At 44.1% G+C, this 19,941-nt stretch overlaps 1 protein-coding gene across 2 annotated transcripts; it reads right to left on the minus strand.

The window, feature by feature from the left end:
• Window positions 1–1,403: 1,403 nt before the first annotated feature.
• FECH (ferrochelatase) lies at window positions 1,404–18,710 on the minus strand. 2 transcript variants are annotated; one of them, XM_050912917.1, is made up of 11 exons: window positions 18,666–18,710; window positions 16,155–16,260; window positions 14,809–14,928; window positions 14,280–14,428; window positions 8,006–8,140; window positions 7,342–7,448; window positions 5,159–5,257; window positions 4,255–4,362; window positions 3,067–3,231; window positions 2,576–2,635; window positions 1,404–2,117 (listed from the first exon to the last, which is right to left on the minus strand). In XM_050912917.1, the coding sequence occupies exons 1-11, from the start codon at window positions 18,694–18,696 to the stop codon at window positions 1,983–1,985; spliced, it is 1,215 nt and encodes a 404-aa protein (XP_050768874.1). In that variant the 5' UTR covers window positions 18,697–18,710; the 3' UTR covers window positions 1,404–1,982. The 2 variants fall into 2 exon arrangements, with proteins under 2 accessions (XP_050768874.1, XP_050768875.1); XM_050912918.1 differs by lacking the exon at window positions 18,666–18,710 and adding an exon at window positions 18,514–18,550.
• Window positions 18,711–19,941: the final 1,231 nt, after the last annotated feature.

Raw genomic sequence — 19,941 nt, forward strand, 5'->3', positions numbered from 1 at the left:
TATGGCAGTGGAGACACGTCAATCAACTCTCAAGACGTATTAGGCCCTAGCAAGGCTGTACAGTAGGATTTACATCGCTCCATGGCAGTACTTGGCCCACTGGCTGATCGACACAGCATCCATTCATTTCTTTAGTATCCCATGTTTAATTCTTTCAACACAAAACAGAACAAGATAAACCCCTGTTATACCAACAGAGGCCTATTTTCTTTTTAAACAACCCTATTCTTGAAAGATCAGACGTTCAAACTGTTCATGCCTCATAATTACATAAGCAAATAAAACTGTCTGAGCAGCATGGCATCTGCTTCTCAAACATCACGATTAGCTGAATCATCAATTTACAGAAAACAACCTGCACTGCCAAAGTACTGGCATTTCAGTGCTAATTACGTAAAGTAAACATTTATACCCATGAAGTTGACAGCTAGACTAATACACGTATGGCTCAGTCCCACAGAACACTGTCACAGCCTTCCTCCTCCTTTGTCCCACCCAGGAGGAGAGGTCCCTGTGCGAGAGGACCACTGACTGAGGTGCTGCGGTACTTCTGCCCTGAACTACTTCAAGTGCCAAGCTCAGGCGTGCTGTGTGGTGACCGGCCTTTCAGAAAAGCCCCCTCCTATCCCAAGACTAACCTGGACACCGGTCCCGGTGCTGACAGTGAGGGAATACTGCCCTAAAAAGGTTTTTCACTCTACAAAACTACCACTACTGAGGAGTGGATTCAGCAGTCCTGATGCACCCAAACACCTGCCAAAACAAGCAAGAAGTTTAGCTGGGTTACGAGTGCATACTCCCAGTCCACAATCAGCGCCAAAAATCTAACAGACAAAATTCGGCTTCTGACAAAGGTATGCGCAAGCACCCAGCTGCCAGCCTGTGGGGCTGCCTGCTCTCGGGCATCTGCAATGTAAATTAAAACTGAGATGATAAGTCAGGAGTAAATAACAACATCAGTTAAGATAGATCAATTGTACCTATGGAACCCATAGGTATCCCACAAAAACCACAGCACTGTGGCACAGTAGAAAGCACACAGATCTATAAACCTTCTGGAGAGCAAACCTGACTTCCTAAATTTACTTAACCAAACAGAGAAAGCCCTTTTTAATAATCATTTTAAAAAGCCATTTTGCTTAAAAGATAAACCAACATGTTTCCATACATGCTGCTGATAGCTGCTAGATTTGAAACATACACAGTTTGTTTCAATGGAGCATGTTCTTCAGCATCACCCAAGCAGGCTTATTCCTTTCATTTTATGCTCTTCAAATGCAGAGGCTTTCCTGCAGATAATGAGAGTGTTTTTTCTAGAAAATGTAAACAAATCTTGTGCGTTCTACTATCCCAGCTAAGCTTTCACCGGAAGCTTCTGGCAGGAGAAAAAAACCAAACCAAAACAAAGCCTTATCTTTATGTTCTAAAAAAATATACACATTATTTAAAAAGCATTAGAAGTCACTTGATCTTCAAACCCTTCTGAAAAATCACCCTCAGAAGAGACAATCGGTGACTATGCTGGTTATACTGCACCTTAAGCATAAACAAAACAAATAATTGTGTGCTTGACCTGGAAAGCTGAAGTTAATGCACTCATGACAAAACTGCATACAAATAAATCCCTGCATAGGAAATAGAAGCTAATTTGTAGAAAAGTTTTTTAAGTTTTTCAGTGCATACTTATGGGCTCATGCTAAGTCCAATCAGAATCAGATGAAACGAGATCTTTTCACATCTCACAGGATAAACACCCTTATTTCCCTACTTTCTACAAACTCTTCTCAAACAAAGAAAACATAAGAAAAAATAAAACAAAAAGGTCAAGTTCTCTTCACTGTTATGTGAGGTTAACATCACTGAGACTACCAGTCTGTAAGTACGTAACAGAGGAGAGTTTGGTCAGGCGGTTTCTTTCCTTTGCCCTGCGTCACCAGGGCAATTTTCCTGTATAATCCAGGGGTGCTCTCCTAGACCGCCCATCACAGCTGTTGATTAGTGAAGAAGGCTTTTGTCTCCCTGCAGACGGGATTTACACAGAGCGGACAGCAGAGGGTTAACTGCCTAGAGCAGATTTCATTCGACTGGATATGCGAACAGACCAAGTCTGCCAGAGCCTGAAAGACAGTTAATTAAAAATCAGAAGTGAGCAATTCTATCTGCATAAAATAAAAAAATGCTTTAACATGTGTCACACTGACTAGTGAGATTGCCAAACTGGGTATCCATCAGACTACACTTTTTAAGCACTACTCTCCTTTACTTCAGGGCAAAATCTTGCTTTAAAACTGCATTGGCATAATATCTTAAGAGAAATATTTCATTAAAAGATTACTACAAATGAAAACAAAACTGTTCTTTTTTGTCAAACCAAACTTCTGAACTTTTAAAAAAAAAAAAAACCAAAACCACAAATTGTGGTAAAAGAAAACACTTTGTGGTATACAGATTAAGTACAGGGGTTTCCATTTTCGCTCTTAAACTCAAAATACTTTAAAACTACAAGAAGACATCTGTAATCTAGTAGGAAACACACAACTGCAAACGTTTACAACTATTGCAACAAAGAAGATACCTTGGAGAACAGTGGATTTCCATTAAGAGACTCTGCTCTTCTGATATTTTCAACTCCACACTGAATCAAAAATAAGGAGAAAAGAAGTTAAGTCTGCTAGATCCTTCATCAGGTAGCCTTCAAAATCTTCCTTTCTGCTTCATTCAGAAGTTGCCCCAAAATGACAGAACTAAATGCAATACCATGTTTTTCAATACAGCAAAAATAACTATGATGCAAAATTTCACTTTGCTGCCAAAAATCAATGATTCTATTTTAGTAAGGATAGTAGTGGCTTAAAGAGTTAAATCTAGAAAGACAAATTCCCACCTGTTTTGTGTTGCTAAAATTCATTTGAGTTATGCCAGTTCAGACTAATTTTCAATTTACAGAAAAAATAAATTTGCCCCAAATCATATTGCAAAAAGCAACTACAAAGCAAATTTCAAAACAGGAAAAGTAATTTTGGAGCACCACTATCCAAACAGTTATAAAAACCATAAAACATTTACCTCATTCGCTAAAACTTGGGCATACTCAATATCCAGTTCATAAAGTGTTTCAATGTGGTCACTTGTAAATGCTATTGGGACCAACAACATGTTCTTCTTTCCTCTTTGGCACAGTCCTTTAATGGTCTCATCCGTCTGTGGCCCAAGCCAAGGCATTGGTCCAACCTGTAAGAAAAGGGGGAGGGAAATAAAAAAATAAAAAAAAAAAAAGAAGAAAAACCTCATTAAATCATTCTCACAAAGAACACCCACGTTTTCTTAAGCAGGACAACACAGACCAGATTACGTTTAAGATGGAGCCAGTTATTTGTATTTCCCTGCTTTTGATAGTACCTCTCACTCTCTCCATTAAATTTTTTACGAAGACATACTGTCCTGCCATTTAAATCCCACAGAAACAGAACCTGGGCTGGCCTAAATGAGACTCTCATTAAAATAAATGAAAATTTAAATAAAGGTCTACTATTTTCAGTTCAATAAAACCCTGACCGCTACTGCACAGGGTTTACTTGCCTTTTAAAGAAGTTAGCATTCTGTAGCAAACTGTCCTTACCTCTCTACTATCCATAAAATATTCAGTGCTGATGTACCATAATATGCAACTTTAAGAACAAGACAACAATGGCATAATAGGTGTAATGCCCCCGAGACATAAGGTTACTTGTACTACATAATTCTGGTAAAACTTATGTTCCTTGCTATTTGCAGTAGTAATAATAAGTACAAAGTAATGCAAGCAGTCTTCGTCAAGAATAATGAAGCCTGTTTGGATTAGGCTCATATCATTATTAAGAGTGCCTGTATCACAGTGATGACTTTGGAAAAATTGCTCAGAGATTCTCAAAAAGCAACACCTTAAAAATCCAGTGAGTGCTCAATTCTTCCTTCTGACAGAGAAAGATAAATGCCAAACTAGATGTTATGAGATCATAGGTTTTCTAACAGACACATCAAAAATCTACTTTAAAAAGAAGCACTATATAAAAAAGGTGAGAAACTGTGGATAAAGAGTATCTGGAAAGACTGAATTTGAGTAAAGGATGGGGATTCTGTTCTAGCAGAAATACTTGCTGAAAATGGGGAAAAAGGCACTGAGGTTATGATCTTCTTAAGTTGGGAGATCGTAAACTCCATCACCTGAAGAGCTTTACAGTGGCAGGTGGCGTTACAGCTTCCCTGAGCACATACCTTGGACTGCCACACAAGCCTGTAAGGGTTGGAGTAGTTCAGCTTCTCCATGACTCTCTGGACAGTAGCTCCCACTTCTTGAGGATACGGATCACCACGGTTCACTACCTTCAACACAAAAACACCAGATCTTTTTCTTCCAGTGAACACATTTGGGCAAAGACCACCTAAAGACTGGGAAAGGCAAGCATGCTGCACGTGATGTGGCTGCGCCTGCGATGGGCTGTATCAAGTGCCTGGTTCATCCCAAACAGGGAAGAAAAACTGCGTTCTTGCCCAGCAAAACCTATGATGAAGCTGCTTTACCAGAATATCTACTCCTCCTCCCTCACATGATAAAAGATAAATTCTTCTATCATCGTATGTAGATATGGTTACATTTCAGTAACAGCACTGCATTTTTGAAAAATGATCAGAGCACCATTTCACTGCAGTTGCTGGTTGCTGACAGAAGATCAAGTCATTTATTGCAACCTTGCAAAGATTTTACTTTCATTCCTTCAGGGAAAGTATTATTACTGCTTTCTAGAGGTGAGAAAATAACCGAATTTTCCCCTCCATTACCATCCAGGTTTGAGCTGGCAAGTTTGTGAGGCCATGAAAGCAGTGCTCAAGAGGCATGAGTCTGACCTCACCCAGTGCCCCATCTTCAATGGTGGCCAACAGCACAGATCTGAGTAAGCATGCAGGAGAGTAATCACAGCTCACGTGCCTCGCCTTCAGCTCTGCGTCAGGCTTCTACCTGCAACTCACTAACTCACCTTCATATTTCTCTTTTATATTTGCCTGGCACTTCCACAACTGTGGCCCTACCCCTCGGGTGTGCAAGCTGCATACCCTTCCATTCAGCCCAGCCAGTGTGACTCCGGTCTAACAATGACAGAAACGACCTGATGTAACTCACAGACATGGGCAGTGAGTGAGCTGAGAAGAGGATGACAACATCTTTCCTTTTGTCGGGTGGAAACAGGTTCAGTTCCTTCTGTATGTGATCGGTGAAGCACTGTTCAGAAAAAAAAAAGCAAAGACCTGAATCAGAAACACTGAGAGGCATTATGTGCTCTCAAATGACCCGAGACAGGCAGCTTCAATGTTCCAGGTTGCCTTAAGAACTTCAAAATTCCCCTTTCGGTATGCGTGGGGCAATAGCGAGAGGCAGCACATACTACATACTCAAGTATACAGTATCACACAGTGCCCAGTCCCAACACACCAAAGGCCCCCATGAACTTTTGATCATCCCAATGGTTTTAAGATGCTGGTAACAAACTGAAAGAACATAACCAATTCAACCCAACTCGCCTCTACCGCCTCTGAAGAGCAGTTCTCCGGCCATGGAGGGCACACGTGCAGCTGCTAGGGCAGGGGGAGAGAGAAATCGCGAATGGGCAGAGCACAACCATCCTCTCTTAGCAGCCCCACTACATTTAGACTAAATCAGAGTACATACGCATGGCATTAGAGAAGAGCCTGCTCTGCGAAAGGTGTCCGCTAACATACTGTTGAAACAAGTCTGAGGCAACTGTATTTGACTGTACTCAGAGACCTCCACCTTGAGCTCAGCTGACGGGAGAGAACATGGGAGAGATGGACACCTCTGTCCATCAACACCTGAAATGTTCTTAGTACTACACAAAAAAGCAGGGAAACACCTCTGACCCTTCACTCCCACCGCCAGCGTTTGAACTGAGAGCCGTAACACTGCATACACACAGCTAGGCTGAGGGAGCATACAGAGAGAAAAGAAGCTGTCATCACTGTTGGCATATGGTGCTGCAGGAGCATGAAACAAGTCTATCTGCATGGTCTTCTCTCTTAGATATTTTACAGTAAAAAACAGATTAGAAATGTTAAAAAAATTTAATTTCCCTTTCAACTTTCAATTATAATCAGGGGCTGAGCCATCCCTTTCAATTACAGCGCCCCTGAACTCACCAATAAGCACACTGGTGAGCTTATTAAAAAAAAAAAAAAAAAAAAAAAAAAGGTTGTATATACTCTTTCTAATGGAAACCATTTTGTGGGTTCCCTGAATACGTGAATAGTTCCTAAATTCTGCTGAGGTGTTTCATTGAAGGCAAGGAGAATACATACTGAAGGCAGGGAGAGTGCATAATAACAATGTCACGTCCCAGGACAGCATCACGCTTAGGCAGCTTGTCAGGGGAACGTCACATAGTGCAGGCAGTTCCACCTTGCCTTCCTTCAGTCTTTTTTATCATCTGTTCAGCACACCACAAAAATTGCAAAACCCAAACTAGAGGAGAAGCTCCCCAACAAAGACAAAAATGCCATTTTCTCTGAAAAGGAAGGAGCAAGAAGGTTTCCCTTAATTGCTCCTGCCACAGCCAGTGCTGTGCCTAGAATTACCTCTTTGCTGCCGGATGAGAATCTGACAAACTGACATGATCTGTGTGTCAACCATAGACCTGCTCTGAGCAGGAATTTGGACTAATGACCTCTAGAGGTCCCTTCCAGCCAACACTGTTATGATAATATGACTATGCTTTTAAAGCAAGATGTGCGTGATTGTCACTTTCACACATTACCATGCCAAAACATCTGGCATGAAATAACCATCCTTCTCCTGTAATTTCATACATACTAGACAAGACACATTTCATTACCGTAACTAAAACGTATCTTCAAATTGAAGCGTTCCTGTTATTCTTCTCAAGTATTTTTTCTTTTTTTTTTTTTTAAAGAAAATATATAAACACAGCCTGAATCAGCAAATGTGTTCATCTTCTTTTAGTACATTCTATAGCTAAAAATCTTGTAAGCTTTGTTAGAAGCTAAGACTTGATCTAAGTGAAGTGTTTCCTCAGAAAGTATAATGTTAAGCAACAGAAGCAGTGTTTTTACTGGTAGCAAATATTTCTAAAAAGGAAACTCAATAAACATCTGTATTTACTTAGTTCTTTGTTGTTTTAAAGTCAACTGGCAATGCAAAGATACCCAGTTTCTCCTACATCAACCAATCTAAGAAAACCCCAGGGAATGCCCATTTGATAACATATCAGACCTGCTCAGTTCACACCTCTCATTCTGACTGCTAACTTCAAAGGCTCTCATACAAATCCGTACCTGAATAAGAAGGGGATGCGTGGGCCATCGGTCAATTATACTCCACTTCATCTTCGGCTTCTCCCCTTTTTTATTATAGTAGCGATAAATGGCATTTAAACTGCTTCCTGAAATACAGAGAATTAAGAATATAAATTCAGCCAAGGCATTAGCAACCTGCCAGATTAAAACAGTTTTGTAACAAGGTATTATAATATTTAAAAATGCTACATATTTAAAATGCAACTGTCAATCAGAACTAAGAGCCTCAAATGGGAACAATTTTATCAAAGTTCATACAATGTACCAATTATTTTATCAAAGTTCATACAATGTACCAATTCTATCAAAGTTCATACAATGTACAAGCCAAGAACAATTTGCTAAACCATTCTTTAACTGAAGAACAATTAGTGTTCTAGTTTCCATGAAGAAAGCTTACTCAGTTGTGCTCCTGAGCCTTCAGTTTATGTTTTCTCACAATAACAATGGTAACATAAAGCTATCCTTAGTTTAAAAGCTTCTACCTAAAATTCGGAATTATAGTAAATACAGAAGACCTCGAGTTGGCAATGAAGCCAATAGGAAGGGGCACTTTGAGGAAGACAGGACAGCTTGCACTGACACTCCGCACACTCCCTCGTGTTCGCCTCTGTCTGTGCCCTGCTCCTGCACGGACGCTCACCTGTGGTAGAACAGCTGTACTGTGGGTACTGCGTGAAAGCGATAGCCCTTTCAATGCCATCTTTCTCCATCTCTTCAATTGCTTCTTCTGTCAGAGGATGGACGTACCGGAAGCCAATGTAGTATTTGTGAGGTGCTGCCAGCCAAAGCACAGGAAAAGAAATTGCAGGAAAAAAAAAAAACAAATGAGAACTCTCAATAACTCATCATTAATAAGTACCAAGTACAGAACCAGACAGACTGAAACTGTTGAAATAAACTTGCTGATAATTTTCTGGCTACTTTTCTAAACCACTGTCATATAAACACATCTTTCTTTGACCAAGTATTTTTCTGGTAACTCACTTTGCTGTTATTAGAATTTAAAAGTGATTTACACTATTGTTGCTTCTGCAGGAAGCATCACTCTTCTGCTTTTGTTCAGTTTAGCAGAGGTGTGGTTTCCAGACTGTACAGAGCTCTGACGTTTTACTGGGCGAGTTCTGATTTAAAGGATGTATTGGTAAAAAAGTGTCACTACAAGATGCTAAATGAACACTACTATGCCCTAACACAGACCACAGTTACAGACATGCTATGGGCTTCCTAACAGCACAGCTCAACTCGCTTACTGAAATCAGAAGTCAGATGTTTTAAATACACCAATGTAATTAAAATGTCAAAACCTTAGGAAAGACAAGGCTGTCTTCATTCTGCCATACAAAAGGAAACGCATTGCTTAAGCAGTTTACACATTCCAGGAAATTTTATTTACCTAAACTTTCAAACATAATTGGGCTGCAATTCTGCGTGCCAGCACTGAGATATTCTGCTCTGCAGGGATCAGCTTCAAACAGGAAAAGGCCCTGCACCTTATAGACATTAGCTGCCTGTAAGGCATTTCAAGAAAACCAGGTAATTTTATCCCTTTCATGCTCCAGGTGCCAATAGAGAAGTCATCAAAACAGGATGCCTTCAGCGCATGAAGGATTCATATGCCTTTGCTGGATCAGGCCCTCAGTCCCAGCACCGCAGGGGCGTTCAGGCAGAATTCCCAGGCACCAACCATTTGCTCCACATGCCCTGCCTTCCTTGCCCTCTAACTCCTATTTCAGCTTCAGCAAACACCTGGCTCCCTGGTATTTCCCTCACCTACTCTACCTTTTCCTTCATCATATTATGCAGATGTGTTTCTATTTCACTTCTTTCCAATTCCTTGCCTCCAGTTAACCACACTAAAAAACAAAGCTAAAAATAGGACAAGGTGGAACCATTGTTTGATGCAGCTGCTCTGGTCACCATCCTCATGAGAGAAGATACCTTCCCCCACCCTGGTAAGTCTGCTCCATTTGCACATAAACCCCCAAGGACCGGGACTGTTGTGTGAGCAGGAGATCAGTGATACTGAATAAGGGACACATGTTTGTTCATTCTGGTTTCTGGGTGTTTTTCATAGAAATCTTCATGCCTTTAAACACTTTATTTTGGAGGCAATATTATTCTCTCCAAGGACAACATTTTAGGTTCTTCCATCTTCTGTCTCTAACCTTTTGGGTATTGGCTTTGAGGTTTGGGGAGTACGGTTTGGTTAGGGGGAGGGAGGAAAGGGAGGTTTGCTGGTTTGTTTTTTTAAGTAGAGGACAGAGGTTCTTAGGAGAACAAATGCAAAGTTTCTTTTTCAGCGTTTCTGGGTCACTAGCTCTGAAATAACATTTAAAAGGTTTCTGAAGGAAGCAGATGTCCCGTGCTTGGTCTCCACTCCATACATTTATGCAGGATTCAGAAAACAGGTTTAGTCAGCCCCAGTTCTCTGCAGGAAGCAAGAGAGCTCCCAGCTGGGAGCAGCAGCAAATAATGACCCAACTTCAGGAGCCCCGGGAGCCAGTAACCTCATTAGCATTTTTAAATGGCATTAAAAACAAAAGTCTGACTAACCAGAGCAAAGACAGTAGGAGTTTAACCTGGGAAAGGACATACTGGGAAAACACATGGCCAACCTGGAAACTTCTTGCAATACTCTCACAGTATACTGGATCACAGGCAGCAAAGGAGAGATTTTCACGTCTATATACATATTAATTTTGTTGTTAGTCACAACTACTGGAAATAGAGTGACATCTCCTTCCACGAAGAGCTGCCAATCTAAAGAAACAACATGGCCCCCTCATCCTGTGAGCTTTCATTCTGCTGACAAGGGAATCTCAGCTAAAATACAGCTTGTAAGAAATACTAAAAACCGTTATAATTAAAAACAATAAAAAAAGCAAGATGTGCCTTCTTAAAATATAATTACCATTGCAAGACATCAGCCTATTTGATGCCAGCACTAAAAAAAAAAAACCCAACCATAGAAATGGATTTTCCTATCACCATGTTTGTGTGATTTATTCTTACAGACTACTGAGCCTACTCAACCCCACTCATTCAGAAAGGACAAACTCTTGTTCATTTTCAGACAGCTGCCTGTAACAATAAAGCTTCATTTTAAAATTATATTGTTCCCAGATGACATGGGTGAGGCTGTTCATTCACTACTTTATATTAGTCCCATTGCCAAAGTGTAACATGTCAAATGCACAGTACAAGTCAGTAAATCAGTAGATTGATTAATTTACACAGGAGGGAATTTCACAGGTGGTTATCAATACTGTCTAACATGAGCTCTTCACCAACTGCAAATACACAGCAACTATAAACTATGCCCCAAAAGTCCAGATCAAGGTAAAACGAGTAGACAAAGTATTTCTTTGCCATGTGTTTCAAGTCTTATCACCACAACCTGCGAGTTACTCATTAACAGGGCTCAGCACTCCCAAAGTGCCACCTGTGAGCACACAGTATTCCTAAACGCGTAGCTCAGTCTGGAAGCACATCCAACTGTTTCAAGCTATTCTGAAGCAACACAGTACTCTGTATTGCTGCAAGGTTACTTCAAATGCTTAAGGAAATGGTTAGCACTCAATTCAATTGTTAGCAATGGTTAGCATGTTCAATTTTTAAAACCGCACCTACTGTTAGGTAAAAAAGGAGGTCTCTAAATGACTTATCAAGTGTAAGAACTGCACAGAGGCAGGCTTGACTTCACAGAAAGCGGTCACCAAACAAAAGCAAGCGGGAGTGGTACACTGAGAAAAGCAGATAAACTTTCTAAGCTTTATCTTCAGAACCTGTTGCAAGTCTGACCCTTCAGGGGCTACTGCTGCTAAAAACACTACTGCCTTGGATGCCACAGCAGGGTGCGGTTTCGGCTTCTGGCTTTGACTATACTTGCAGGGTCCACAGCTGGAATTAAGCTAGAGAGTAGCATCTGTAGAAAAAAGGATCAAACATCACCTGAATGAAGGTACCAGTGACACGTTATATGCTGAACGAATGAAATAAATTTGGTTCTAGCCTTCCAAGAGCGTCACTTTTCACCTTCCAGACCCTTTTACCAGTCTTCTACCTCTAGCCCTTTTCTACCCAAGGCTGAAGCAGGTGCCACAAAGAACTACAAAATAGCTAGGAATCAAATAACGTAATCCTCCAAACATGGAGGAGGATCCCCTGACACACCAGCACCACACCAGCAAAGGTCACGGAAACTGAAGGGAGAAGGCGGCTTGCAGCACCACACATTGTAAAGCTGCTGAGCTGAAGAGAATGGAGAGCTCTCCTCCTTGGCTTCTCTTACTCCAGCAGTTTTTCTATTAAAAATGTTTAGTGTTCCTGTTGGAGTGGCAGGATGAGAAGTATTATCTGTAGCTAACACATCGGTGAGGAATTCAGCAGGCAGCTTAGTGGTCTCATTAATTCCTTCTACTCACAAAGATAGTCTGCTGCTTCAAGAACAAAAAGCATAATGCAGAGAAACACCTTATCGGAACAAAGGTGACCCCCAGACAGGTCATTTCAGACAGACCAACCATCACGTTACTGTTTCTCCTGGCTTCTGCCAAAGCAGTGGTGATTCACTGTCTTTTTCTGTCTGTCCCATGAGAGGCAAGACACAGAAGACGGCCATCACCCTTGAACTGCTACGTGAATGCGGAAGTTTAACTTCTAGTGCTGCCACTCACATTTATTAACGCCATGGTTTTAATGTCACAGAGCAAGAAACTGTAGTATAAAAGCAACTGTAAGCAAATGACCTATAACCTTCAGCAAGCAGCAGAAGAGAAACAGACTTCTAGTTCATCATAGCTGCTAACTGAGCAACAATACAAGCTGAAGTCAAATTCAACTAACAACGAATTTGAAAGCAGTTTAGCTAAACTGGTGCAAATTCCACCAGGAATGCACTTAACCTGGGTGAAAAATGACTCGTGTATCAATTTGGTTGGAGGCTTTAAGAGAGAGATTGAACATGGCTGAACCACAGCAAATTAACATTATGCACATGACCGCAGTTGTCTGCATTTGCACACCTAGCCCACTGCAATTGCACGGTAAAACGTGTTAGCTGAAGCCCTTAGTACAAGGACATTCACAGAAGCGTCTGCACCCGTTTCCCATCACACTAGTGCTACCAGGTAGCTTGGCACAGGGTAATCCATACAAGTCACAGCTCCTTGCTGTGAGGGAGCAAGGTTCAGAGAGATTCTGTGATCCGGAGAGAGGGGAGGGAGGTTGTATTCACCTTCCAAGTTGTCTTATCATCAAGGAAGAACGGGCAAAGACAGTATCTACTTCCACCCAAGTCAAACCGTTAGGCCTTATCTCTTGCTCATGTCCTCGGGCGGGGCTCACTGCTATCACTTAACCAAGCCCTGCAATGTTCATCTACGAAACCTTGTCTTTTCTTCCAACCGACCTCCTCTTCAGTCCTGAAATCAGGCCCATTTGGTGTATATTCTTTTATCCATTATTCATAGTTACAGATTCAGACAAAGTTTCAAAAGCTCTGGATACATCCAAGCAATTGCAGAGGGACATTTCAGAGGAACGAACGACACCTGCGGCTTTGGAGAACGGTCAGACTCCCGACACCCTCCCGTGCAGTCACCTATTCTTTAGGCTCAGGCTGGCATAACAAAGATAAATACACAAGGCTCTGGCCTCAGAGCTGTTCTACATCAGACAGTCCCTGCACAGCGTCCCAGCCGAGCTGGCCCTGAACAGAGAAGGGCACTTGCAGGAAGCAGCAGGAGCAGGGAATGCTGCACTGTCCTCTGAGCCCTAACTGCTGGCTGCTGCGAGTGTGCCGCAGCCATGAGATGCTGGCTGTGCGTTTTACAGCAGGACATCCCACCCCGCTGTGAAACTCAATAGCACCAGTGGGCAGAACATGAACGACCAGGAAACCCTCGATCGACGGGCGTTTTTTTACTCTGTGTGTGCACGCACACGCACAGCCTACAAGGATCATCGTTCTCCCACTCCACCTCTTCATAAGAGAGTTACATGAGATTATACTGCCGCTGCCAATGGTCGCAAATCTCCACCTCATTTATGCTAGAGAGAACGCCACTCTGAACACCCTTCTCCCCTGCCTGCCTTATTTGTTCACATGAAATACATTCCCCTTTCTTATCACCTAAGGCTCAACCACCTGTCTTCAACGTAGATTTCTTGAAGCTCAAGCAGGGCTTACAGGGCAAGGTATGACACCTTGCAGTCGTACACGCCAACAGACACTCCTGTCACCTAGCTTTAGCCATCTGAAAATAAGACACTTTGTCTATCAGTCATCTAGATTTCTTCCCATAATCAAAGGAGAGACATAAGTGTATCTTTAGAGGGTGAGCCCGCCCTTTGATAATGACCTTAGGATGAACTGAATCACTTTCTCTCCAAGCCCTACTCTCTCTCGATGAAAGAGGGAACAGAGACCACCAGCTTAGGCCAGATGCCCAACTTCCTGATGGCCGACATGCCAAAAGCATCTAAGGGTGGACTTACCCAGGGCAGCTTTTAAGGTAGTTACCTTGGGCACAGACAGAGGTGGCAGCTGGACCACAGCACATACTGGATCCAGCCTGAGAAAGTGGGTAAATGTTTGGTTGTTGGCTTTTGGTGCTACACTGTGTTACTGGAGGTTGAATGGGTACTGACAGTACCCTCCAAAATCAAAGCCATTCTGCAATGCAGACCACCGCACAAAAATGTATTTGCATGTGTGGGAACCCCATGCTTTTGCATATGCTGAGTTTTTAACGAATAAGAACTTCTGCGATATCTTTGTCATGATTTCCTAGCAGGACTGAGAACACTGTTCACACTCACAATAAAAATCAAGAAGCAAAAGCTGCTTTACAAGCATATACTTTCAACACATGAAGCAAAAGCAACTTTTAACAAGCACAGTAAAGAAGTACCAGTGCGAGGAGACATGCTGTCCAGCAATTTCACCATGCCTTCTCCCTGCACCGCCGTCCACTTCTTGATTGGTGATCCGCCTCCAATCCTGCTGTACTGCTCCCGGATTTTTGGTGTGCGGCGTTTGGCAATGAATGGTGCTAATTTACTAAAGCATTCAAAAGGTACACATATTAATATCATAACCCAAATCACCACCCCTTTCCCCAAATCTCTCCGCTGCAGTGGGTCTTCCATGGCAATCTCCCCAAATTATAGCAAACCAGCATTGCATGGCTTGTTTAATGTTATATTCCATCACCCTTCCCAAACTTATTAGGTGACAGGAAACCACAATTTGCAATTGGAAGAGAACAATTGTGGCACGCCTATTTCCAGAGAATTATAACACCGTTTCTTACACTGACCGGTCCCAAGATGAAAGTGTCTTAAGAAACGCTGATATACACAGAAGTTAAATGTTCGAGCCTACAGCTAAGACAGCAACACCCAACTGACTGTAACACAGGAGTTCACAGTGTCTCTCACTTTTGAGCTGGAAGCGTCATTAGATCTCTGTCCAGGAAGAGACGAAGTAAGAAATCATGCACATCATCCAGTCGTTCTGGACCTCCCATGTTTAGCATCAAGATTCCTGTTTTAGGTTTCCTATGGAAGCAAGAGATATTTCAAATCCTAGTGACCTACTGCTTTTTTTTTATTATTATTACAAAACAATCAGCTTATCCTTCTGCATTTGTCTTTTGCAAAAGCAGCATCCTATTTAGAAGCTCATCCTGCTTATGTAAAAATACGAAATACGAGCATGAAAGAGAACAAGTATTTACATGATCTTTACTTTTTTTAAAAAAGTAATCACTTTGCAACACAGAGTTTAACTGGAAATATACTGAGAACATTATCTCGCAGCTGAAGGCTGTAAGGGAGGTTACAAAACAGGGTCTAAGGACTATCTCAGCTGAACACCAGCTGTAGATTCCAACCAAACCAAGCAGCAGCTTCCACAGAAAACAGATGAGCTACCCACACAGGTCTTTGTCTTCATTACGTTGGAGACACATCTCATTTCCCAAAGCAGTGAAAGCAGCAAAGAGCCATTCTACACATAAAATAAGCGCAGGGCTGCTTTTGTTTGGGTTGTTGGTTGGGTTTTTTTCCACAATGGGTTTTCTATCCAGGTGCAGGCCCGGCACACTGTTCTAAGGATAACATCCCTCCCAGCACAGCAGAGCGGAGCAGATGGTGGTATCAGCTTTTACAGAAACGGCTGCTGATCACAGCTCCCACCCAAGAGGTAGATTTCCCCACAGAATCGTTTCCCCTGCCCGAGGGAGCCCAGTGATCAGGACCTCTCGCCTCCTGAGTGGACAGAGCCGAGGCTGCACAGGGAGCTCTGCACTCCTCTTGTTAAAGCCAAAGTCTTACAAAGGCGCACTGAGAGGAGCCTCGGCCTGCCCCGATGGGTCGGGACCTCAGTTTCCATTCCCTTCCTCCTGGAGTGTCTGTCAGGAGGTTGCTGAATAAAACCCAGGAAGCAGGAACCAGAACCTCAAATAATAATATCCTACTGTTTGTTCTTCTGTTGCCTCTGCACTGCCTCAGGCCTTACCGTGGGCCACTGCCTCGCTGCATTCTGCGGAGAACAAGGCAAGCATCCTTGCCCCACAGAATCGTGAAAACAAGAGGCTCGGTGAATGCAGCCAGCCAGATACAAGCAATCCCACATGCACAAAAAAACTAGATCAAGCCCTATGACTGCCAAGTTTTACTACATAACCAGCTTTGCTATGCAAGTAAAGCAGCATAGCATATCAGAGAGAGACAGAGGGCAACGAGAGCAGGTCACACCCACTCAGACCTCATTGCAAACTTACCGCACTTCTGGCTGAATTTGAGGTTTTGTGCTTTCTGTCACTGCGGCTGCAGTTGCCTGACCTCTCCATCGTACCGGGACCCTCAGCTGACTGCTGCTTTTTACAACTGGAAGAAAGATAACAGCACACTGATAACCCTGCACCAGGCTGAAGGGCCTCTTCACCAGATAGGCACTAATCCCTCAACAGCTACATAAACACACTTGGCAGTATTGCGCTGCTTGGCATTTTCTCCCTTAAGCTCCAGGTCCTGGAATCAAAGAAAGTCATGAAATTGCAAGCTTCTGCCTTTCTTTAAACACTCTGTATACTAACAGCTTTTCAGATACCAGGCAGTAACCTAAAACCAAACAAAAGCCTCACTAATCTTTAAGCTCCAATCATAAGTCCAAAATAACTGGTGACAACACAAGAGAAACTACGCAGGGCTGACACACTAAGGAAGTAAGTATGTCAAGCTACGTAACTCCTCATGGTGCAGACATACCTGGGCTAACTCTAGACAAGCAAAGTATTTCTACACCACCTCTACAATGTCAGTTAGACGTTTGTTAATTTAGGGTCCCCAGCAAACTTCAGCAACGTAGGTCAGTACCTGCGAGCCATAAGCACACAGCTCCTTAGCTTGACCCTGTGCCGGGTATACTGAGCAGCAATTTCAGAATCCATTTACCCAGGGACGTGGGCAGCCTTCTTTCTCAGTACCCAGCTAGACGACTTCTATTATTCCCGGATTTCAGCATCAGCCAAAAACCAGGATACTTTACTTCCCACATGCTGGTTACAGTCTGCTTTTTCAAAAGCACACTTTGTTTTCCTCAGGAGTTCATAGTCATTACATGATATTTTTTAGTGCAACAATAGCATGAATTGCCCAAGATGAAAAAAATTGTTAAATTCTGCATCCCCAGCTCTCCAGCAATCGTTTGGTGTGACACTTCCCTCATCAGACTGCAGGAGTTCAGTAGCAATTGAGCCCCAATAGCACAGACCTCCTCAGCAGCCGATCCACCCGCTGAGAAGAGCATCTTACGGTTCACAGGTCCCTAATAACATCCTGAACAGATGCTGAATGCCCTCAAAACCTGCTGAAATCAATGACAGTGAAAAGCATCTTGCAAATCCAGCTTCTTACTTGGGATTAAGAGGGTGTAGCTGTGGATGCCTGTGTCTGCAGTGATATAACAGGCTGCAAACTAAAGAACTTCAATTCAAGCATCACTGATGCCTGAAAGACTCTTTTCAAATATTTATATTCTTCTTCCAGTTCTTAGGTTATTACTTTTTGAAGCACTGACACTGTACGTTAATTATATAGAACAATAAAGAAAGACATTTCAATGGCTGTATTGCTCCTTCTGCGCTGTAAATAAATACTGGAAGGCATTTGTTTTACTTAAGGTGAGGTCTGGGCATGTTTCTATCCGCGCCATAAAGCACATGATGCAGAACGCACAGGATGTGCGACGACAATGATCCCAGCTTGATGGAACATTGGTAAAAGTGTTCTTTTATAAGTTTTAGAAACAGCATTATCGTATGAGCCTCTGGAGCCAAGGCCCGACAAAACTGGTCCCCGGTGCATGCCCGCACTTCCACTGGCCTCAGGGTAAGCACACCGGTGCCCCTCGGGAGGTATGTGAAGTTACTCCATTGTCACAGCAGTGACCGGGTAAAGCGTTATATTCACAACTAAGGAAAAGAGCTCCTGCTGAAGCAGCACACAAAACTGACGGCATGTTGTAAAAACTGCAGTGCACACGTATACATAGGTAGCATATAGAACACACGTTTGCAGCACTAGGACAGCCGTGAACTTGACTTGCAACTGTATTTATTATTCACACCGCCTCACCACACCTGGCCTTATGTTGAAAATGCAACCTGTGAACTGTTAAACAAGGATGACTTTTACACAAACGCTTTCTAAAAAAGAAAGTAAATCTTTAAATAAAATTCAGCTCCTGAGAGGGGAAAAAAAAAAACAAAAACAAAACCAAAAACAAACCACCCCAAACAATGAAAAACCGAGCCGGACAGCAGCAAACGACAGAGTTCTCTCAGACGAAAAAACCCCAAGCCTCACAGCCCTCAGTTCATTTCGAGGAAAAAAATCATCATTAGCCTGTCCGGCACTACCCACCCGCTCCGGTAATTAAACCGGACTTAAAAAAAAAAGCAAGGTCTCTGCAGCGCAGTTACCACAGCACGGCGACGCGACCCCGGGGGGCAGAGCCCAACCCCTCAGCACCGCCGGAGCCCCACCGCGCCCGGTCTCCGCTCCCCCGACCCCCCTCCCGCTAACCCGCAGGCTTCCAGCCCGCCTCACAGCGCGGGAATCGGAGGCCCCGGCTCTTACCGGCAGCGTTACGCAAAGGTACAAGGGCGGGCGTTGTGTAACGCGGTCCACGCTGCCCTCACAGCCCACCGCGGCGGCCCTCAGCTTCCCGCCTCCCTCCCTCCCTCCCTCCCCGTTCCCGCCGATTAGACGGACGGCGCCCACACACTCACGGTGACTCGCCACCCGTCCGGCGGCGGCCATCTTGGCGGCGGCCGCCTGCATTCCCTCAGACGGTCCCGTACCGCCGCCCCCCAGCCTCCACCGCCCCGTCGCCGCCGCCGCCGCCGCCTCCCGGCACCGCCCCCGCTGCCGTACGGCAGCGGGGGCGGTGCCGGGAGACGACGGCGGCAAAGGACGGACCCGGGAGTCTCTCCGGTTCCTCCCCTCCAGCTATCCTCCACAGTCCCTATGCGACCGTTAGTTACCACAGGACCGAGGGCTCGGACAGGAGAGGTCGGGCACCCCGCGATCGAAACAAACAGGGGACCCCAACATGGAATTTTTTTTGAAGCCAAACTAATAACGGCATCCCTTGCCTCATGCTGGGGTTACGTTTTGAAGGTTTTCTTTGCAAACGCGCATGCTAAATAAAAGCTGCGCTTGGGCGTCTCTTAGGTTTGCGCAGTTAGGCTCTAAGGAAGCCGCAGATCCTTTAAAAAACATGATTTAAGATCTGTTTTTAAATCCTGGGGGGGCTTTCTCAGCAGAGAAGCTCATCCACCGCCTCAGATCTCGGTCAGCCTTCATGGTTTAACCCAGGGTCCCCACCTACAACAATCCTCGTCTCTCCTTCCCTGCTTCGTGAAGAGCCTGGCGCGATCCCAGCCTGCCTCTTCCAGCGGACATTAATTGATGGCCTCTTTCTACCATCCCACCCCTTATTTCGCCTCTAGTAATTCTCCGCTCCTCCAAGGCCTGTCCCCGTTCCCTGTCCCCCGGCTTAGTCCCCTCTCTCTGAACACTCCTGAAGCTTCAGGGCTGGAAAGGGAATGACATGGCCCTTGTCGGTAGCACGGGACATGGACGTACAGTTTGAACACAGCAATCCCACTCTGTAAGCCTGCATCAACACCCAGGTGCTGTGCACAGGGTGCGACAGCCCAAAGTTCATCTCTGTGTGCGACTGGGGGGTGTTCTCACCCGAGGTTTTACTGGAAGACACGTGTGAGGGTGGCCGGCGTGTCTGGCTGAAGCCGGGGCAGGACGCCCCGCGGGGCCACGCCAGCTAAGGAACCGGTCCTGAGCGCTTGAACAGGTCCTGAGCGCTCGGTGCGGCAGTGGGTGCCGGCAGTGGGTGCCAGCAGTACCCGGCACACCTTTACGATGACCACAGGAAAATTGTTACCCAGAACGTGGCACTCGCTTTAAAAAAAGCTGATAAAATTACAGTGACAAAACCAGCACAGGGGAAGCGCAGTCCCTCGCACTCGGAGGCTGCGGCGACTC

Source organism: Gymnogyps californianus, chromosome Z (genome assembly GCF_018139145.2).
Source record: "Gymnogyps californianus isolate 813 chromosome Z, ASM1813914v2, whole genome shotgun sequence".
In the NCBI taxonomy this organism is placed as follows: domain Eukaryota; kingdom Metazoa; phylum Chordata; class Aves; order Accipitriformes; family Cathartidae; genus Gymnogyps; species Gymnogyps californianus.